This window comes from Mus pahari, chromosome 9, assembly GCF_900095145.1.
Source record: "Mus pahari chromosome 9, PAHARI_EIJ_v1.1, whole genome shotgun sequence".
Lineage (NCBI taxonomy): Eukaryota > Metazoa > Chordata > Mammalia > Rodentia > Muridae > Mus > Mus pahari.
The window spans coordinates 91,498,920-91,521,050 of record NC_034598.1 but is presented as its reverse complement, the minus strand read 5'-3'; the positions used below and the strand labels follow the sequence as shown (position 1 = coordinate 91,521,050).

The following is a 22,131-nucleotide window of genomic DNA, read 5'->3' as shown; positions in this document are numbered from 1 at the left end:
CATCTAAAAAGTCAGGAATGATCCCAGAAGTGCTTTTAAGGAAGAGCTGCTCCTGTATAACTCGCAGTAAATCTGAGGAAGCCTTACCACTCTGGTTACAAATTCATCGTGGATGGCCTCTTCCACAAACAGCCGCCCAGCTGCAATGCAGTTCTCGCCTTTATTGAAAAACACTGCGCCCATGCCCTGCAGCATCAGAAGAGAAGGCAGTGTCAGCATTGCGCATGAAGCCTGTGATCCAGTTAGACAGAAGGTGGGACGTCCTGTGAGTACACATTCAAACCTGTGCACCTGTGTGTGGGTGCACATGGAAACCAGAGGGCAAGAGATGTGTTTTAGAAGTAGGCACCCACAGCCTGGCTTTGACCCACTCACCATCCGTATGGCCTTGTCAAGGTCACAGTCCCTGAATATTATCAGTGGGGATTTGCCACCAAGCTCAAGGGAAACTTTCTTCAGGTTGCTCACAGCACAGCTAGAGGAAAACAAGTAGAGGAGTTAGGGGGTTCTCTCCCTCCCTTCACCCTCTACCTCCCCTCCCCTCCCCCCTTCCCTTTCTCTCCCCTCCCCAACCCCTCCCCCCTCACCACTACCTCCTCCCCCACTCTATTCACCTTCCCCACCCCCTTCTTCCTCACCACTATTCCCTCCTCCCCTACACCTTATCCACCCCTTTCCCTCCCCTCACTGCTATCCCTTCCCCCACCCTCTCCCCCACCCCTCTCCCATCCCTCCCCTACCCCATACTCCTTACCCACCCTTCCCCCTTCAACCACTATTCCTTCCCCCACCTCCTCCCTATCCCCTCTTCCATCCCCTACCCCTTACCTACCCCCTACCCCCTCACCACTAGCCCTTCTCCCACCCCCTTTTCCCTTACCACCATTCCCTCCCCTAACCATAAGTTACTTTTCAGCATGTAAAACTCTACTGAACCTCAGAAATGTTAGGACCCACACTTATGAGGGCATGGCAGTGCATGTAATTTCGGCATTCAGAAAGTAGAGGCAGGAGAATGGAAAAACATGTCTCAAAGAGGGCAGGGGAAGGTCAGAGGAAGAAGATAGGAGAGGAGCCGTTCCACTGCTAAGGCCAGGCAGTACGTGTACGCCGACGTTCGTGTGCTTTTGCTTTTTGGCTCCTTTTGTTATTTTAGAGGTTTTCTGTAATGTTCAAAAACTTTCTGTGGTCAAAGGGTGAGGGTTCTCAAAGGGAAATTCACCGTTAAGAATCCAGTTATGGGGCTGGTGAGATGGCTCAGTGGGTAAGAGCACCCGACTGCTCTTCTGAAGGTCCGGAGTTCAAATCCCAGCAACCACATGGTGGCTCATAACCATCCAGAACAAGATATGTCTCCCTCTTCTGGAGTGTCTGAAGATATTATATGTAAGTGTACTTACATATAATAAATAAATAAATCTTAAAAAATAAAAATAAAATATTGTTTAAAAAAAAAAAAGAATCCAGTTATGCCAGGGCTGATGAGATGGCTCAGCAGTTAAGAACACTGGCAGCTCTTCCAGAGGTCCTGAGTTCAGTTCTCAGCAACCACACGGTGGCTCACAACCATCTATAAAGGTACTTGATGCCCTCTTCTGGCATACAGGTGTATATGCACACAAATACATTAAGGGGGAAAACTACATAAATAAATTTAAAAGAAAAGAATTCAGTTGTATGAAGGTCTGCAGAGGAAGAGCCAACCTGCTAGACTGGTGGGTGGGAAGCAGATTTTAGTGCTTTATTGGTTATTTTCTCCTTTTATTACGTTGTGGTTTTGTTTTGCAGTTTGAGGGGTGATCGTGATAAACCTTGAGAAGGCTCGTCCCAGCCCTCAGAAGCACTCTCAGAATGGATAGAATGGTAGAAAGAAGAAAAACTAGCCCACAAAATCCCCCATGTCTCGGTGGCCATTGTTGTTATCGTTTTGATAAAATGCTATTGTTTTGGGTCTAACCTGCCACATCTTTTACCCTCATGCTGGTAGTGTGTTTGGGTTTGCCAGGCAAGCGCCTAACCACAGAGCTCCATCTCCAGCCTGTGACCCTGAGTTTGCTGTGCACATTGGGAAGCTTTTCCTGGCGTTTATGCATCTCAGTATTCATCAGTGACAGCCAGTTCCTCTGGAGGTTTGACGTGGTTTTCTCTAGTTTTGTTGGTGATGGTGTCTCGTTTGGTTTGGTTTGGTGTGTGTGTGCATATGTGTGTGTGTGTGTATAGGTGTGTGTATATGCATTTGTGTGTGTGAAGGTATACGTGTATATATGTATGTGTGTGCATGTATATGTGTATATGCATGAGTATATATGTGTATGCATGTGTCTATGTGTGTCTGTGTATGTATGTATGTGTGTGCATGCATGTGTGTGTGTGTGTGTGTGTGTGTTTGATACAGGGTCTCATGTAGTCCAGGTAGCTTTCCAACATGTTTTGTTGGAGTAACCTTAACTTCTGACCCTCCACCTCTGGTGTGCAGAAATCACAGCATGGATGACCACATCTGTTCTCTACAGCTTTTGGAATCAAACCCAGAGCTTTGTGTGTGCCAATTGAGTTATATCCCCAGCCTTGCTTTTTCGTGCCCCACAACGCTCTGTTGAAGGACTCCCTACAGCAAGCCAGTACCTTTTCATGATCTGTTTGCCCACCGAGGTGGATCCAGTGAAACCAAGCTTGCGGATGTCAGGGTGCTGAGAGAGCCGCTGTCCTGCGACACCCCCTGTAGAATTGATTAGGGGACAACAAACCATGATCTTTTGGGGAGTGTAGGTTTGTGTTTGCTGAACTAGGTTTCTAAACTTACAATTGAACCTGCACTTTACATTTTCTACATTGATTACCCATAGATTTAAACACTATCCTCCATATGGCTGTCGGTACCTCCCCCTTATTGATGGATATAAGTCTCAGTTGTTATCATCCAAAGTACTTATGAAAACAAAATGACCTACCTTTAGGGCGGTTTTGTAATGCTATACAGCCCCTCCCTTATACCTCCCCACACACTAGATTCCCAATCTTTATCTTTTATTACACAGTAAGGATATTTATGCTTGGCAATCTGTATTTAATGTGGTTCACTTGGGCCTAAGACTGCAGTGGGAGGCAGCACTTAGCTCCTTGAGCCACTCAGCAGTCAGAGCAGAGTCTGCCCCCCGACCCCCCCACCCCTGCAGGCTTACCTGAGCCCGGAATGATGTTGATTACCCCCTTTGGAAAGCCAGCTTTCACGGTCAGCTCTGCAAACTTCAGAGCCGTCAAGGGTGTGACCTGGAAATGGATACAGTAATCACCGTCCTTACCAGGGCCCTGCCTCTTTGTGACTACAAGAGCACTCATTTGTGGGTATGGTGCACGGTCGAGGTGTATGCACATGAGCATGGGCGTGCTCAGACTTGGAAGCCAGAGCAGGATGTGGCCACCGTCTGCCATATTGCTTTTGTGACTGTAGGGGGCCAATGGCCACAAAGGTCATCCATGTCCTATATTGGAGCAAATGCTCTCCGGGCTAATGGGAGTTCTTGGTGAGGGGGCAGGGGAGCAGGGAGCTCACAGTGGTTCCCACTCAGGCTGTGTGTCTGTACCACAGTCCCTTCAGTTGCTCATCTGCTCCAGAAGCTGCCCTGTGGGCCGTTGACAGGGCTGGCTATGTGGAGTCACCGACTGTATTATTAACTCAAGCAACCTTCATAAAACAGACAAGCAGCTGAAGAGTTGACATAGAACCTGCACAACAGACTGTAGCACACACAGAGAAGAGCTCCTGCTCTCCCTTCTAGTGACAGACTTGTGAGCTACACCATGAGGCGTTGACAATGGCAGTCTGGAGAGCCTGGGTGAGAAGCTGGCCTCAGACACTGGAAAACCAAGAAGCCTATCGTCCCCGTGTGTTTAGTCTGTTACGGTACTATAGTTGGAGAGGGGACTGATCCAGAGAGTGTGTTGTTATGCCCTGCCATGAAGCCACCATGGATAGAATAACACTTTAAACCTCTCCTGAAACTAGATGTAGCATTTGCCTTTAATCATTGTACTTGGACGGTGGCCGCAAGAGGATCAGATGTTCCCGATCAGCATCGGTTGCACAGCAAGGTCAAGGTCAGCCTGGGCCACAAGAGACACTCTCTTAAACAGAGAATTAATAGATGACTCAAGAATTAATAGATGACTCTGAAAAATGCTCAGTGTGTTTTTAAGCCACCTCCCGCACACACACACACACACACACACACACACACACACACACACACACACATGTGTACATGCTTTCAGGCTGTTCAACCTGCAGCCCTCCAGGCTCCCCAGATATTTCTGCACGTGGCCCAACACATTTGAGGATGGCAGTGTTACAGTCACAGCATCAAAGGTTACACAGTTGTCATAATTACTAAGTTATTTTATGTGCTTTTCCCTGATCTTCAATATCTTTATAAGATTTGGGGGAATGTAAAGTGAATGGCGCCAGCAAGATGGCTCATCAGACAAAGCTCTTGTCGCCAAACCCAACCACCCGAGTGATTCCCAGATCCCACAATTCCTGGCAGTAGTCCTCTGACCTCTGTATGCATACACGTGCTTCTCCCCCTGCACAGATCAGAACTTATCAACATTGTATGTGGCACTTGAAGGTACACTGTTTATAAATGTATGTATGCTTTAAGTTTACCGGCAGGGGGACCCCTCCACCCGCGGGCCACACTCACCTGAGCAGGCTTGAGCACCAGGGTGTTGCCTGCCGCCAGGCATGCTGCGCTCTTCCAGGCCAGCATCATCAGTGGGTAGTTCCAGGGAATGATGATGGCACAGGCACTGTGGGGAGAAGGCTCGTGACCTTGGTTTCCACAACATCCAGGTCACTCAGGCTCTCCACCCCCACCCCCACCCCCATCCTACCCAAGAGGCTCCTTCTTGGTGAAGGTCAGGTTGTAATTCGGTCGGGCCTGGTTGATTGGAATTGTAGAGCCCTATAGGAAAGAAAAGTTTGTAGTGGAATTCTAGTAGAATCACTGCATCTAGGGTAGGCATTAGAATGAAATAGTTGTTCTTCATTGTATCTTCAACCAATAAATAATCAATAAATATGCTTCTGCATGACTGTTTAAGGTTCAGTTCATCAAGGCTGGACCTGCTGCCTCAGAGCCTCATTGCATTCTGGAGTGACCTCCTTTCTTCAATCGACCCACATAACTCAGAATGCTGACAAAAATTGACATTTTACTAATTGAAATACTGAGTTTAATCAGACATAATATACTTTTTGCCCTCTCCTTTCATCTCATCCTTTCGTCTCATCCTTTTGTCTCATATGAATAGGCAGTGTTCAATGTATAAAAAATAAATTCCCACACTAGAATGACGAGTTGCTTCTATAGGGCTGGGGAGAAGGCATGGTCAGTCAAGTGCTTGCCGTGCAGACTTGGAGACCTGAGTTCAGATCCCCCAGCACCCACGTATAAAGCCGGGTGGGATGGCAGAGTTTATAATCCCAGTACTGAAAGTCAGGACACACAGATTCCTGGAGCTCTCTGGCCAGACAGTCTAACCAAATGCACAAGCTCCAGGTCCGTGAGAGACCCTGTCTCAAAAAAAGAAAGTGGGGAGCAGTTGAGGAAGAGACCCAACATCCATCAAACACATATATGTACATAGACCCAGAGATACTCACACACACAGCATCCATCAAACACATACACATACATAGACACAGAGATACACACACAGCATCCATCAAACACATACATGTACATAGACATGGAGATACTTAACACACATAGCATCCATCAAACATATACACATACATAGACACAGGGATACTCACACACCCAACATCCATCAAACACATATATGTACATAGACACAGAGATACACACCCAACATCCATCAAACACATATATGTACATAGACACAGAGATACTTAACACACACAGCATCCATCAAACATACACACATACATAGACACAGAGATACACACACAGACACACGTGCGCACATGCACACACACAAGTTTCCTGTTACATGATGACCAGTGTGACTTCTGTTCTCATCACACGCATTACTGGTTTAGAGTTGGGAAATTAAATATTTACCGTGCACGTGTCTTTATCAAGTTTTTTCCCTTACAGTCTCCTTTAGCCACTTAAAGTGATTTCTGTCCCCTTTACACTCAGATCACAACCCTGCCCCTGCCGTTATCCCAGGTTCTTAGAAGACTATAAAACTCTGTTATTTTTGTGTTTTGTGATAAGGTCTCGAGTACTGGGCTGGCCTTAAACTGGGTGACCTTTCATGTTTGGTCCTTCTGAGCTCATCTCCAGAGTGCTGGGATTCAAACACACCACCACACGTAGTATATGGTACCTGGGCTTCATGCATGCTAGGCAAGCCCTCTACCAAATGAGCTGCATCCCAGCCCAAGATGCAGGACATCCTCAGAAGACAGTACAGGTGCAGAGAGGATCGCTAGCCTTTAGAGTCAGAACTCATTAACTCTAGCCTGGTTCTCTGGTCCCCTTGCTGTGACACAGGAAAGGTCTCTCCTTATGCCCGTGTCCTTACCCAGAATAAGGGCAACAGCTCTCTATTTTCTACCCATGATTGTTCTAACCATGGTCACAGTCTTTTTTTGTTTGTTTGTTTTAATTATTTCACCTGCAGTGGTATTTTGCCTGCACGTATGTCTGTATGAGGGTGTCAGATCCCAAACAACTAGAGTTAAAGACAGCTGTAATGTGCCATGTGGGTGCCAGGAATTGAACCCAGGTCCCCTGGAAAAGCAGCCAGTGTTCTTAGCCACTGAGCCATATCTCTAGCCCCACATGAACACAGTCTTATTATACACCTATAATTCATGTATTGGAGACTTAACCTCCACTGTGGAGCAGGGTCTGATGCAAAATATGTGACCTGTGAAATATGTGAGCCATGAGAATATGTGAGAATTGGCTCACGCTACTATAAAAAGGCTCACAGAGCCCAGGAAGATGGCTCAGGGGTAAAAGCACTTGCCATGCAGTCCAGACTGGCAACCTGAATTGGATCCCTGGAAGTCACACAAAATCCAGGTGTAGTACACATCTGTAATCCCAGCACTCCAGAAATGGTAGGCAGAGATCAAAGAATCACCTGAAGCTTTAGGGTCAGATAGCCTGGCAGACACTGTGGTAAGACAACAAAAGAGACCTTGCCTCAAAATTAAAGTGAAAACTTACTTTCACGAAGGAAAACTGTTGAAAGGAGGCCCACAGCAGGCGGCCTGCTTTCCGGAAATGTGGGGATCTAGCCTTGCTCCTCTCCCTGGGACAGGGAGATAAGCTGCCATCTCAGAATGGAGGCCAAACCTGCTGCAAACTCTCGAGCTTGAGGCCATTTTCCTGTGGGAAGGAGGAGCTTCCTTGCTTACCTGAATTTTGTCACACCAGCCTGCAAAGTATCTGAATGTCTGCACAGACATTCCAACGTGAGTCTTCAGAGCCAGGGTGTAGACAGCCCCAGAATCCAGTGCTTCTATGGTCGCCAGCTCCTCTTGGTTTTCTTCCATTAGGTCAGCAAGTCTGTGTGGTCAGTGAAAGAAACCCAGTTAGTACATATTGATGAAGCCCAGAGCAGCTGGATATGCCAGCCCTGTATACGGTACCAACCCAGGACTAAGAATCCAGAGACTAGTCCAGAGGGGAAACACACCTATCCTGATGGAGCTCGTGGTGTAGGGAGGTAGGTATAAATCATTATATAAATAGCTTATTTCAGGAAGTTGTTATTACAGTTTCTGCAGTGCTTTGGCTCGAACCCAGGACCTTACACATGCTAGGTGAGTGCTCTACCACTGAGCTACAACCAGCCAGCCTTACAGTTTCAGGGAGAAGCCAGCTATGTTCCCAGCGTGTGCCATTTGCTTCCTGCATGCACAAGCAGCAGAGTAGCAGCTGGGCTGTGTGGTCACAGGCAGGAGTGGGTCAAAGGAACCAGCACAGTGGAGTAGGTCATTAACACACAGGGAGGTGTCAGCGTGAGCCACACCACCTGTAGACACGGGTGGCTTTCTCATTGGTACAGAAATGCTTTCAGAGCTGACTGAAGAGGACAGAGCCGGAGTGTGGAATGGATCCCAAAGTCTGCAGCAGAGTCACCCAGGTGCCCAGGTTCCTTAGGAAGGGGAATGGGGTCTGTGGGATGGTGTGAATAGTAAAAATATATCTTTTATGTTCCCTCTATCTTCTTCTCCCTTCCTCTCTTCCTAGAGTGGTTCACTTGGGATACTCAAGAGTTGGATTTTTTAATCCCAGCACTCGGGAGGCAGAGGCAGGCGGATTTCTGAGTTCGAGGCCAGCCTGGTTTACAAAGTGAGTTCCAGGACAGCCAGGGCTACACNGTTCGAGGCCAGCCTGGTTTACAAAGTGAGTTCCAGGACAGCCAGGGCTACACAAAGAAACCCTGTCTCGAAAAACCAAAAAAAAAAAAAAAAAAAGAGAGAGTTGGGCTTGACAGCTTGACATGACCTGACACCCACCCACCCCCCTGCTTCTGTTAGATCTCACTCTAAGGAATCTCAACTCAGGTGAAATGTTGAGCTGTAGGTAAGCAGAAACCAGGATGAAGAGTTGAAACTGATTACTTCTGGAACACTTAACTCAATTGTAATATTCTTCCAGGACCTTAGCATTCTCTCCCACACACACTTCCTTCCTTTTTGTCTTTGAAAACAGGGATGGGCTGTCCCCTGTGTGAACCTCTCTGTCCAGTCTCTACTCTGGTCCGTGACCTTGGAGGACCTTTATAGCCCATATCACCTGGTGACTGAGGGGCATGTCAGGACACTTGTGAAGACAGTGCAGGACATGGTCAATGGGTTAAATCCCCCCAGGTCTCTCCTGGTTGCTCTCCTTCCAAGGCCACTGTAGAGGGCTCTTTAGCATCTACGGAGAACTCTGGGGAGTTCATCCACAGCTATGGATCTTGCCTCCATCCCTTCAGTCCTGGGAGGCGTACCCGTTTTCTCTGCCATCAGCCCTGCCTGGGTCCTTAGTCATTGTGAGAGTCCCATGCTCTTCCCTGAACCTTACATAGTCCTTGATGACCTCTGACTGATACAAGCAGCATCCAGACATCAGGGACTTGTGTGTGGGATTTTATGTGACTCAGATAATGAAAGGCATGTCTGCCTTCCATGGGTGCATTCAAGATAGAATGTCTTACGGGAATTTTAAAGTCTTGACAGTATTAACCAGTTTCCAAAAGCAACACAGCTGTTTCCCCAGCGAGCACACCTGTACATGAGCCTTCCTCTGTCTCTGGCATTCATCTTTCCCCATTCGCCGTTCTCAAAGGCGTCCTTGGCTGCCGCTACTGCTCTGTCAACATCCGCTAAAGAAGCATAGGACACGCTGCATATTGTCTAGTTCAAGACAAGCAGAAATAGGTCATCACGGGATCTATTGATGTGACTCTAGTAATTAATATTCTATTAATAGTAAAAATAGAGTATGACTTATCAAAGAAGGAAATTCTATGACAGAAAACTAATCCATCTTGAGATAAAATGGGGAACATGAAGGAGACACTTTGAACATGGAAACAACCTGATCTTGGCCTATCATACATGTCATCTCATTCTGAAAAGACACATTTAGAACAACTGTACAGTTCTTCCTCAGGGAAGCTTGTCATGAGTCTGAAGTACACCCCCTCCCCCACGGAGCTCTGCCCAAAAGGATCTGCTAGGCATTGACACAGGAATCTAAATTCATCATAAACACTTAGTCTACTAAAAAAAAGTCCCTATAGTACACAATAGCTAATGTCAGAGCTCAGTGGGTAAGAGTCATGTGTGACGTGTTTGAACAAGGAGCCTAGGGGCTGTCGTCACTCACTGTTCCGTCTGTGGGGTTGACAGTGGCGTAAGTCTCTCCGTCCTCGGCATCCACAAACTGCCCGTTTATGAAACACTGGTAGGGGATTTTCACTGTCATTCCATTCACCTCCTTGGAAACCTGAGAGAAGTCAGTGTGCTTCTGTGACTATCAACCTGATAGCAGGTGGTTATAAAGATAAACATTCATGGAGCTGGAGAGATGGCACAGTGGCTAAGAGCACTTGTTCCTGCAGAGGACCCAGGCTTGGTTCCCAGCACCCACAAAGGGGTTCAAGTTCCAGGGCATCTGATGCCATATACTGACTTCTGAGGGTGGCATGCATACACACAAACAGATTTAAAAAGAGAAATTAAAAACCCTAAAAAAGAGAGAGAGAGAGAGATTCACTAATGTGGAAAGAGATCAGCTTGGTGGGATTCTAGTGACATCTACTGTCACGAGGACAGATGCACTCTCTTGATGCTCAGGGGCCACCTTCGGTGAGGTCTGGGCTCAGATGTTCTTCATTATACACAAAGGTGCCTCAAACACCTGTGGGCAGCGCCATCTATTGGCAGACTTGACAGTACCACCATTGTGCCACTTGGATCCTTGGGAAATTTTTTACTCTGCCTGGTATTTCCTTTTATGCTGGAGCCATCTCAAGATTTCTCCCTTATGTTCTTTCTGCTACACATGAGCTGCCTTATTTTTCTCTCTACCGCTGGGTAACAAGAGAGATTGAGGCTACCATGCTGCTTCCATCAAGCTCAGGGTTTTCATCAGTAAAACAGGGAGAACAGTATCTGTCTCCTCCTGCAAACTGGTCCTTCTGAGAGGAAGAAGTGAAACCATCCGAGTGAGCAGACACCGTTAGTTCAGTGATACACACTGAGCCTCTGGGCTGGAATTAAAGGACAGCAAACAGCAATGGTGACGAACCAAGTTCAGATCCTAGCACCCACATAACTAGCCATGCAAACACACACACACACACACGTTATATATATGTATATACATATATATGCATATATGTATGTATATGTATGTATGTATATATGTATATGTATATACACATACATATATATGTATGTATGTATATGTATGTATATGTATATACACATACATATACCACACACACACACACATTCATATCTGATAAAGATTAAATTTCAGAATAGAAAGAGTACTTGGACTCTACAATAAGAAGACAAACAATTTTGGAAATGGACAAAGGATTTGAATAAACACTTAAAAAGATGCCTAACATCATCACTGTCCATCGGTGGATGCAAACTGGAAACCATACTGCGGCACTTTTACACTCGCCTGCTAGGGCAGCTAACGAGAGAGGCAAGTGAGAGGGGCTTGAGAAGGTTAGGGCTTTCTGCCACATTGGGGGTGGGATTCCAGAGTGATGTGGCTGCCTTTGGACATCCCTCAAATGGTTAAACGTGAGAGCTATAGTATGAGCCACCTATGCCACTCTTAGCACAGTACCTGTATTCTCATGTCAAAATGGATACCTGAAGTTTTGTATCAGTATAATAACAACAGTCTCTGGAGCCACACATCACCCAGTGACAGGATTAAAAAGAGAAAGTATACCAGACATGATGGAATATTACTTGGCCAGAAAGAAAGAGTGGAAGTGGTGAAAACTGGTGAGCCATGAACATACCACACCGAGAGAGAGAGAGAGAGAGAGAGAGAGAGAGAGAGAGAGAGAGAGAGAGAGAGAGAGAGAGAGAGAGAGAGAGAGAGAGAGAGTTCAAATACAAAGGCCACATGGATGGTGCGGCAAATCCACCGACACAGGATAGAGACTGCTGGTGGTTTCTGAGAGCCTGGGTATGGAGCGGGGGAGAAGAAAAGCAATGCAGTGTGGTTACCAATGGATGCAGTCTTTCCTTTCAAGGTGATAAAAATGTTCTGAAATTAGATAGTAGTGATAGTGATTGCACAGCTTGTGGATGTTCTAAAAACCATTGAATGGCAAATTTAACTTAATACTAGTTTATACTTAATACCAGTAGGAAAGAAAAGCTCACTGCTATGCAGCTCAGCTGTATACCTCTAAATTCAGGATATAATATTTCATATTAATTCTATCTGGATTGCTATAACTAAGGTGAATTTTTATAGCACCTGAATTATATCTCAATAAAACTAGCTTTTTTTTTCTTCCCTGAGACAAGGTTTCTCTGTGTAGCCCTGGCTGTCCTGGAACTCACTAGGTAGACCAGGCTGGCCTCAAACTCACAGAAATCTGCCTGCCTCTGCCTGCAAGTGCTGGGATTAAAGGCGTGTGCCACCACCCAGCACTAAAGCTGGTCTTAGAGGCATACATGTAAATGGCAAATACATGTGTCCTCTGTAACAGTGGGTTGTTAGAGTTTGCCCCTCGATGAGACACTTACATAATCCACCACCAGCTCTGCCTCTTCGTCCTCTCCTCTCAGTCTCCGCACAACCTTTTGGATGAAATCTCCAAACTTGGTGGCCATGTAGACATCTTCATTCTGCAGTTGAAGCCCTCCGCAATTCTGTCTGATCTCTTCCACCAGCCTTAAAGTGAGGATCGGTTCATATTACGTCCATTTTTACAGTTTCCTCATGGCCTGTTCACTGGCATTGGTGAAGAGGTTTGGGAGTGATTTCTGTTCCTATCATACAAGATCATCTTTGGTGGCAACTACAGAAGATGTTAAGATTTAGGACAGAGACTGGATAAACTGCAGTTTCTGTTCTCACAGGGGAACCTGGGTTCAGTTCTCATCACCCACAGAGGACACCTCTCAACTGCCTCTAACTCCAGTTCCAGGGTGATCTGAGACCCCCTTCTGGTCTATGTGGGCACTGCAGGCATGTGATGCGCATAAGACAAGCAGGCACACACACACAAGCACACACAGACATAAAAATAAATTTAAAATATGATGTAGTGTGAGAAAATTAAAAGCCTGTCTTGCAGACAGTTTTGCTGTTTTTAACTTTACCAAAACTAGAAATGAGATAAATTAAGGGGAAGATGTTTTTAACTACAGCAGAAATTTGTGGGCACATAAGTCTGCACCTTTCAAACGAACTCAGAAAAGGAGAAAAAAAGCAATGGGTTTTCTCTGACTTCCGCATGTGATTGTGCAGATACACCCCACGCTAATACATACTTTTTTAAAATATTGGCTTATGATGATGTCATATGCTCTTGAAGTTTTTCTATTTGGTGAGCCCGGAATAACAGGGAAGTGTTAGAGGAGTGGAGAGGATGGGAAATGGTCATCTTGGGACACTGGCAGGGGAGGTTTGAGAATTAGTGTCCTGGGGCTGGAGAGTGGCTCACTGGTTAAGAACATATTCCACTCTTGCAGAGAACCTGGACTTCGTTCCCAGCACCCATGTGGGCAGTTCACAACGGCCTGTAACTCCAGTTTCGGGGCATCTAGTGCCACCCTCTGGACCTGCACATGTGCACATGTGGCATTCATTGACTCAGACACACACAAATACAACAATAATAAATCTTTTGAAAATAACAACTAGAAACATTAAAGGAGGTGCAAAACAACCTGGTTGGTGACAAATGAATAAAGAGATCTGTGAGTGTGGCCATGGAAACAACAAGGAAAAGAATGAGGGAAAGGAACTGTGGTGGACACGCTGAGCGGAAGGGGAAGTTCGGGGGTAGCGGCTTTACCTCACAACATCCATTGAGCTTGCTCCAGATTTAAAGAAGTCCGTGGAGTCCTCAATCACAGGGACGTTGCTTAAAATTCGAGCCCAGATGACCTGCACAAAAAGAACCACTTACATGAAGAAGGACCATGTGGAATCCCAGGGCAAAAACCTCGTTGCCCTTCACCGGAAGCACAACATTGCTCAGTATCTCCCTCTGTCACTTGTGGCCACTGCATCTGAGAGGGGGTGACCTGAGTGCTTTGTCCCCACCAGTTTGGCCCCGTGGAAAACGATATACAATTATGTGTGAGTTTTTGTCTCTCTGGCTAGACTAAAAATCTGACCTTCAATCTGGGCTTCTAAAGGTTTCTCTTTACCCCTTGAGTCCCAACAGGGATTCAGACCCAGGACAAACATTTTGCATACCAAAGTGACCTGGCCTCCCAGTTCTCCCAGCATCCCTCAGTCCCTGCCTGGGCAGGGCATGGCTGGCATTCCATGACTTCTGCCCCTGAACTTTCCAAACCAAGGGCTAGTCTTCCCCTTCCCAGAATCTCTTTCCTATATAATCCAGACATTTGAGTCTCCCCCACCCAACTTCTCTCTCTGCCCCTCTCCACCCCCTTCTCTCCCACCCCCTGCCCCCTCCTTCCCGTGGTGACTTCCCTGAATCCATCCTGTGTGGTCCGAGAGCAGCTTCCCAATAAACCTGCCTTTATAAACTCTGGCTTGAACTGGCTCATTTCACCGGCAGAGAATAACTTATCACCAAGCTCACTCAAACCCCCCAAGCCGACTTAGAACAGAAAAATAAATCTCTATATACTGTGTTTCTTAACCACAACATATACAAAAGGCAGAGAAAAGTCACACTCCCACTGCTCTAAGGACAATTAGACCAGCCACAAACAGGCACGGGGTTTCCGAGGAACGAGTCTGGTTCCGAGGTACAACACATGCTTACCTTAATGGTCTCTGCCACCTTCAGCTCCTCAGCTGTAAGTTCTACCACTGATGTCTCTCCTGCAGAAAAGTACTGGGAGGCAGGAATCATCTTTCCATCCTCAAACTGCAGGTTTCTCACCATCAGCTACAGAACGGCAGCAGGAAAACAAGCTGAGGATTCGGACCACCCAAGACCAAGGCTGCCCAGAGGAGGAGCCTAATGCATTAGAGGGGTATAGAGGCCGGCTTGTTTGGAGAATGCAGACATATGGTCGACCGTGTCTAAAGGACTGGGACGACATCTTCATAATGGCAGAAAAAAAGGCCAGTCAACTAAAGGGTCAGATGCCCCTCTGGTGGATGGACAGTGCACTCAGGGAAAACTTGTATTTTGGTTACAGTTTCTTGGACTTGAAGCCTCCTGAAGGATGCTCTGGATTCCACACCCCACCCCGCCTCCCCGAGAGGACACATCACTGCTGCCAGCATGCAGCCGCTGGCACATTTGGAAGCCTATGCTAATATCAATCCTGACAGAGCTGGGTGCCATTGTGCCTGCCTTGCTGTTGCAGAACTGGAGGCTCAATGAAATTCAGTGATTTGTCTAGTGTCACTGAGGTAATACATAACAGCTGGTTTAAGACCTAGCAGCAGCTGGGCACTAAGACACTGTAGCATTTACCCTTAAACAATGGGGACTGTGCTGCTTGGTTTTGTGTGTCAACAGGACACAAGCTAGAGTCATCAGAGAGGAAGGAGCCTCCAATGAGGAAATGTACCCCCCTCCCCAAGATTCAGCTGTAAGGCATTATCTCAGTTGGTGATCAATGTGGGAGGGCCCAGCCTGTGGTGGGTGGTGTCATCCCTGGGCTGGTAGACCTGAGTTCTGTAAGAAAGCAGGCTGAGCAAGGTAGTGAAGCAAGCCAGGAAGCAGCATCCCTCCATGGCTTCTGCATCAGCTCCTGCCTCCAGGTTCCAATCCTGCTTCAGTTCCTGCCCTGACTTCCTCCAGTGATGGACTGTGATCTGGAGGTGTAAGTAAATAAACCTTTTCCTCTCCGACTTGCTTTTTTGGTGTTTTGTCACAGCGCTAGAAACCCTGACTAAGCAGGAACACATCTGTGAAGGACAAATGCTCCTTTACACTCTCCATGGGGGAGCTGTCCGGGAGGCCCAGAGCTAGCCTTAGTGGTGCTGGTCTAAGGAGGTGACAGCAGTGGACAATGGGGAAGGAGGCCACATGGGCCTCACTGGGTCTTCCTAATCACCGACAGTAGGAGACAGACTCTCTCTCTCCATGCTTTATAGACAGGGAAACTGAGGCACAGAGGGGAGAAGCATCCTTCCCAAGCCAGCAGGTGGACGGACAGAGGTCCATATGTTCCCTTTGTAACCACAGGTCTCCCTGTGGTCTCACTGCTAAGGTCCATGGGGCCATCGTGAAGAACCTTATCTTGGGGCCTCTCATCTCCAGAGACGTGGGACACAGGCATCATGAGCCTTTCACCTCTCACTGAGTGCTATAGGAAGCCATTCCCTAAAAACTGAGGTAACAGAAGGAAGACCAACAAGTGGCTTTGTACACTTACTGCTTTTCCATCATTCCCAAAAAGAACAAGGCCATTTTTGGTGACAAGACCGGGCTTCTTGGCACCTCTAATGTCCAGTGGTTCTCCAGCAGGCACAGAACTAGTCAACAGCGATGAGCCATAGAAGGTCACCATCTAATAAAGAGATCAAACCCAGTGAAGTCAGGAAGCTAAAGCCACTGCCAGGGCGTGGGGAAGCATCACCTTGTACAAACGCTGAAGTTCAATGTTTTCTGCAGGAAAGCTGAGACATGACTTTATCATTTGGTTTCATTTGGTGAGATGGAATCAAGCAGATCAGTAGAAATGTAACCGATATGAATTTCTGTAAATGTGTGACCAGAGTCTCGGGGGTGGGCAGGAGACAGGCTCAGTGGTTAAGAGTGCCTGCTGCTCTTGCAGAGGACCTAGGGTCAGTCGCCAGCACCCTCATGGCCACTTACCACCACCTGTAATTCCAGTTCCAGGCAATCTGATGCCTTCCGGTTTCAGAAGACTCCTACAAACAAGTTACACACACACACACACACACACACACACACACACAGAATAGTTTATTTATTCTGCCCTTCATACACGCCTGTGCACATGCATGGACATGCACTCACAATACATGGCCTCACATACTACATCTACTTCCTCACATGTGCACACACACATGTGAACACATCTACACACACACAAGGTAAAGCTTCAAAGAGTTCCACATCCAGGTGATAGGTGTGTGCATTTATCATGCGTTCACATAGTCAGAGAGAAGGCCAAGGTAAAAAGGAAAAAAGCAGCTTTTTCACTTAAAGGTAGTGTGTGTGTGTGTGTGTGTGTGTGTGTGTGTGTTTATGTATGTGAGTGTGTGTGTGTTTATGTATGTGAGTGTGGGTGAATGTGTATGTCTGTGTGTATGAATGTGTGTCTGTGTAAACATGTGTGTGTAAGTATATGACTATGTATGAGTGTGTCTGCGTGTCAGTGTGTAAATGTGTATGTGAATGTGAGTGTGTCTGTGTGAGTGTGTGTCTCTGTATGAGTGTGTGTCCGTGTGTGAATATATGTCTGGGTTTGAATGTGTATGTCTGTGAGTGAGTGTGTGTCTGTGTGTGTGTTGCAGTGGGTAGGTTATTGTACTGGGGAATTGTCCAGATTTGCTTTTGTTTGTTAACTTGACACGAGCTAGAGTAATCTGAGAAGAGGGAGCCTCAATTGAGAAAATACCTCCATCAGATTGGCCTGTAGGCATGTCTGTGGGCCATTTCCTTAATTAATGATTGATGTGGGAGGGCCCAGCTCATTAGAGAGGGTGCCACCCCTGTGTTGTATGAAAAAGTAGACTGAGCAGGCCATAAGAATCAAGCCAGTAAGCAGCGCCCTCCACGGCTTCTGCTTCAGTTCCTGCCTCCAGGTTCCTGCTCCGACTTCCCTCTGTGATGGACAGTTACCAGGAAGTGTAAGATGAAATACACCTTTTCCTTCCCAGGCTCCTTTTGATCAGAGTGTTATCATGTCAACAGGAACCTTAACTAAGACAGGAGTGAACTCGGGTAGTCACTCTACAACTGAGTCCCCAGGAACACACACACTCTTTCCACAGGATGGAGAGCCATGAAGGCTGTTCTAGGGGTTAGTTCAAGAAAACAAGACTGGAAAGGATGGTGACCAAGAGCAAAAGATACTGATCTTTTAAAAAAAGTTATCATTTTATAAATGCTGGCTACCATTTCTTGGGCTGTAATAGTTACTATGTATTGAATATTTCCTACGTACCAGAGACTATGTATTTACATGAATGGTCATATATTTGATCCTTCCTTCCTTCCTTCCTTCCTTCCTTCCTTCCTTCCTCCCTCCCTCCCTCCCTCCCTCCCTCCCCCTACCTCCTTCTTTCTAGACAGGGTCTCACTGTGTATATATGGCTGGCCCTGGCCTGGAACTTGCTATGTAAACCAGGCTGACCTTAAACTTACAGAAGTCTCCCTGCCTCTCCTCCCCCAGAGCTGCAGTTAAAGGAGGGGTACAATTTGAAACCAACCTGAGCAATTTAGTAAGATGGGGCCCAAAGTATAGCACAGTGTTATAGTGCTTTCATGGCTTCATGTAAGGTTGGGTTCAATACCAATAGTAAACACACAGACACACAGACACAGACACAGACACAGACACAGACACAGACACGGGGGGGCGGGGGGAGAGGTGAAGGACGGAGAGAGAAATTGTATGGGGGAGATGTATCCCTTGAAAGAATACCTGTCCATTTATCTCTGCCCAGGCTCCAGGGACTTTATCATGACCTCGAATCCAGTTATGCAAAACTCCAGCAGGCTGGTCCCAAGAAATCTAGGTGAGCAGAAATATGGGTTGTGAGGCCTAGAGGTGACAGTTAACTTCTCTCTTCCCCACCGGGGAATCGAGTGAGGACACGTAGGGCCGGCTGACTTCCTAGCTGGCCCTGGGTCAGGAACTGCCTCTGGGTCAGGAAATGGTCTCCTGGGATGTACTCAGAAGTAGAGGGCTGTGACTTGGCTGTGAGTTCTTGATGTAAATACCTCAGCGTTCTCCTTCTTCTGGATGCCTTCATATGTTGCCCCCTCTTCTGGCTGGGGAGTGCGAGGAGCTTTTCCATCCGCTATGAGTTGGACAGCTTCCACCTAAAGTCAAAACCAGTACTGGTATGAGGGACAGAGAGCCATAAAGGCACAGCCTGTCCAGTGGAAGCTTGTGTCCATCAGACTGACTGCCTATGGTGACAACTGCCACCTGTGTCTTCTGGTCTATGTTCATGCCAAGCCCATGGGGTATGACAGCTACTTTATGGAAGTAAAGTATGGATCCCCTACAGACATCACAAGTATCCTAAAAGGTATATACCACATTCCTGCTTTGCAAATGAGGAAGCTTTAATTTCCAGAAAAGTTGGACCACTAATTCTAGACTCAGCCACATTTGGCCAAGGATAGCTATGAATGCAACCAGACACGTTATACATAAACTAACTTAAAACACCAAAAGCTTTTTTTTCCCCCGATAACTCAGTTGCACATCTTTTAAGTGTGAATTTTTTAGAATACAGTGTCATTTTGCAACAACAAAGGATTTGCCTGGCAGGATTTATACCTCGGTGTGCCCACGCCAACATCAAGCCTGCACTCAAACATGAATCCTGTTAGGGCCCAAGGTGAAGCTTCAGAGCAAAGCTTATGCTTAGCACCTGCAAGGCCCCGGCTCACCCTAGAGAGACAGGAGGGCAGGAGAAGATGGGCCGTTCTGCCCATCACGGTGATGCAAGCGATTCATGGTGTCACTGCTTAGGGACGTGTCTCACTTCTCTTTCCTGACACATTTGCTGGGAGGCCCATGGGTGCTGTGTGCTATTTTGATTGTAATTATCAGTTTGGAGCACCTGCTGTGTGCTAGGTCCTTTACACAGATGACGTCATTTCATTTTCAGAATACTCATATAAGCCAGACAATTTTCCACATTGTTCATAGGAAGGAGCCAAGGCCAAAGAGCAAAGGCTTGCTGTTGTCAGCCCATAAACCATCATTCCGTAGGTGGTAGAACATGGACTTGAAGACTGGTCTCTCTGACGCGAAGGACCCGCTGGCTGAATCACTAAGTGACATAAACCAAGTCTCGCTCTTCCCTCACATCAGTGATGACTACTTAATAGAACTTGCTACTTTTTCCTACCAAATTCTTGTTGGGGTGTGGGGTGGAGTGGGGGAGACAACCAAATGGCATAGAAATTGCTTGCTGAGTCTTTGAATATTTTTATGGATAAAATAATTTACTTCAGAGTATAGATGAATGTTTGGAATCTTTTACTCTGAGTACATCTTAATAAATAAGTTAATAATCACATTTCACCCTGTTATGTAGACTAAGTAAACATACCTTTAAAGGAAATCTAAGTTACATAGAAAAAATTTACAAAATTTTTTATTTTTCCTTATAATTAGTCATTATCAATAGGGTTGGAGTATTTGGCAAGAGGATCCAGCAGTTTAATTGTTGCCTTGGCTGCTCTTTGAAAAGGAATAAGTCAATCGTCACAGACTTTCAAGCTCCAATTTACATTACAGGCATGTGCCACCATGCCTGCCTTGGCCAATTCTTAATGCAAGAAAAACATTCATCAAATGTTAAAGGTTTGCCAGACTCATGCTGATGGTGTGAGTATACTGACCATGGCCTTGATCCCCTCAGGAAAAAGGAACCGGTTATAAAGCGCATCCACTGTGTCATTGGGCTTGACGTCACACGATCTCTGAAGAAGAATGGGTCCTGTATCTAAACCATCATCTGCCCAGAAAACAGAAAACCCAGCTTTCTTATCTCCCATGATTAGAGTCCTGTGAAAAGAAGAGTTTCCATTTAAAATGCCGACCGATTGCATCAAGCAGAGAACTGGTCAGGTTAAAGGTAAGGAAGTTACATTGCAAACTCAGATAGTGAGTACAGTGGCCTACAGATATTCATGCGGAACTCAGGGTTATCAGCGTTCCCAGAGAGCAACACCCCTATGCTTCTTGAACTGCATCCTCGTGTATGTGTAGTCTTGCAGAAATGGCTTGTGTGCATCTTCAAAGGTGTTACAATCCATCCTCACTGCCACCCACTGACTGCAGGTGTTGGCTTTCTTCTTCAAGACTGCGTCATTTTCGTCCCTGCCTGTACTTCCTACATTACACTCGATCATATACCAGACAGAATAAGAATGAACAATGTCACAGGGTACTTGTGAGAAGGAAAACTGACTGTTAATGTAGATTGTATAACTTAGTATAAATATCACTTAAACTTAGAATTAGCTCCAGACTGGCTATGTAAACTGTAGTGTTAGTTGATTAAATCATTGATTCATCCTGTGTGTTGTATACAAGAGAAATTCTTAGCTTGGCTCTATAGAGGCTTGTAATATAAACAAAAAGCTGGATATGTGGGCAGATATCTATAAACTCATCTTAGAGAGCAGGCACATACAGAGAAGGTATAAAATGATACTTCGGCAATGCTCCAAGTCATTTTTTAGATTTATTTGTATATATATCTATATATATGTATATATATGTATATATATGTATATCTATATATATGTATATATATGTATATATGTATATATATATATATATATATATATATATGTCTGTGAATGAATGGCATATATGTGCAGATGACCACAGAGGCCAGAAGAGGGTACTAGATCTCCTGGACTTGGAGTTACAGGCTGTTGTGAGATATTGATTTGGGTGCTGGAAACAAACTCTAGTCATCTGTAAAAGCAGTGTGTATTCTTAACTTCTGAACCATCTTTGGAGCCTCAACCCCCTCCCTAAATCATTTGTGTTTCTCCAAGCTATCAAGCAAGCAACACCTAAATCAGTCATCGGATGGGTCTCTCTATCTATCTCTGTCTCTGTCTCTGTCTCGCTCTTTTAGAAATATTGAGGAATTATCATCACACTGTCACGAACCTTGAGAATATCCATATGCTTTGACCCAATGCTTTTGCACATAGAAAGAATTCAAAATGAAAAGCAGATCCCGGGCTGGAGAGATGGCTCAGTTGTTAAGAGCACTGACTGCTCTTCCAGAGGTCCTGAGTTCAATTCCCAGAAACCACATGGTGTTTCACACCCATCTGTAATGGGATCTGATGCTCTCTTCTGGTGTGTCTGAGGACAGTGACAGTGTACTCATATGAAAGAAAGAAAGAAAGAAAGAAAGAAAGAAAGAAAGAAAGAAAGAAAGAAAGAAAGAAAGAACCAAGTGCAAAATGTATGTACTACTACTTATAAAACCAAAAGGAAATTAATTCTTGGCATTAATCTTTAAATACCATAGAGTATTTTTCAACACATTTAAACCACATATAGATTTTTTTTTTGTATATCCAACAATCTGATGCCAAGGTATACCAGGAAGGTGGCCGATGAGAGAACAAAGGTAAAGGTGGTGGGGAAAGTCCAGATCAGCCTCAGCAGAGTGCACCATGGTGCTGGGTACTTACGACCTGTCAGGACTCAGCACAGTGCACCATGGTGCTGGGTACTTACGACCTGTCAGGACTCAGCAC

General features: G+C 45.9%; 1 protein-coding gene across 1 annotated transcript in view; it reads right to left on the bottom strand.

Annotated features, from left to right (window-relative positions):
- Aldh1l2 (aldehyde dehydrogenase 1 family member L2) overlaps window positions 1-22,131 on the bottom strand; it is a 42,108-nt gene that overhangs the window by 9,479 nt on the left and 10,498 nt on the right. The window contains exons 4-19 of the mRNA XM_021204666.2: window positions 20,242-20,407; window positions 18,601-18,702; window positions 18,302-18,391; window positions 16,061-16,195; window positions 14,491-14,616; window positions 13,546-13,637; window positions 12,269-12,416; window positions 9,867-9,986; window positions 9,264-9,391; window positions 7,400-7,550; window positions 4,894-4,964; window positions 4,704-4,809; window positions 3,183-3,270; window positions 2,626-2,719; window positions 376-475; window positions 88-186 (exon numbers count right to left, since the gene is read on the bottom strand). Of these exons, the coding sequence (XP_021060325.1) occupies window positions 88-186; window positions 376-475; window positions 2,626-2,719; window positions 3,183-3,270; window positions 4,704-4,809; window positions 4,894-4,964; window positions 7,400-7,550; window positions 9,264-9,391; window positions 9,867-9,986; window positions 12,269-12,416; window positions 13,546-13,637; window positions 14,491-14,616; window positions 16,061-16,195; window positions 18,302-18,391; window positions 18,601-18,702; window positions 20,242-20,407 (1,816 nt within the window). The remainder of the gene's footprint in view (window positions 1-87; window positions 187-375; window positions 476-2,625; window positions 2,720-3,182; window positions 3,271-4,703; window positions 4,810-4,893; window positions 4,965-7,399; window positions 7,551-9,263; window positions 9,392-9,866; window positions 9,987-12,268; window positions 12,417-13,545; window positions 13,638-14,490; window positions 14,617-16,060; window positions 16,196-18,301; window positions 18,392-18,600; window positions 18,703-20,241; window positions 20,408-22,131) is intronic.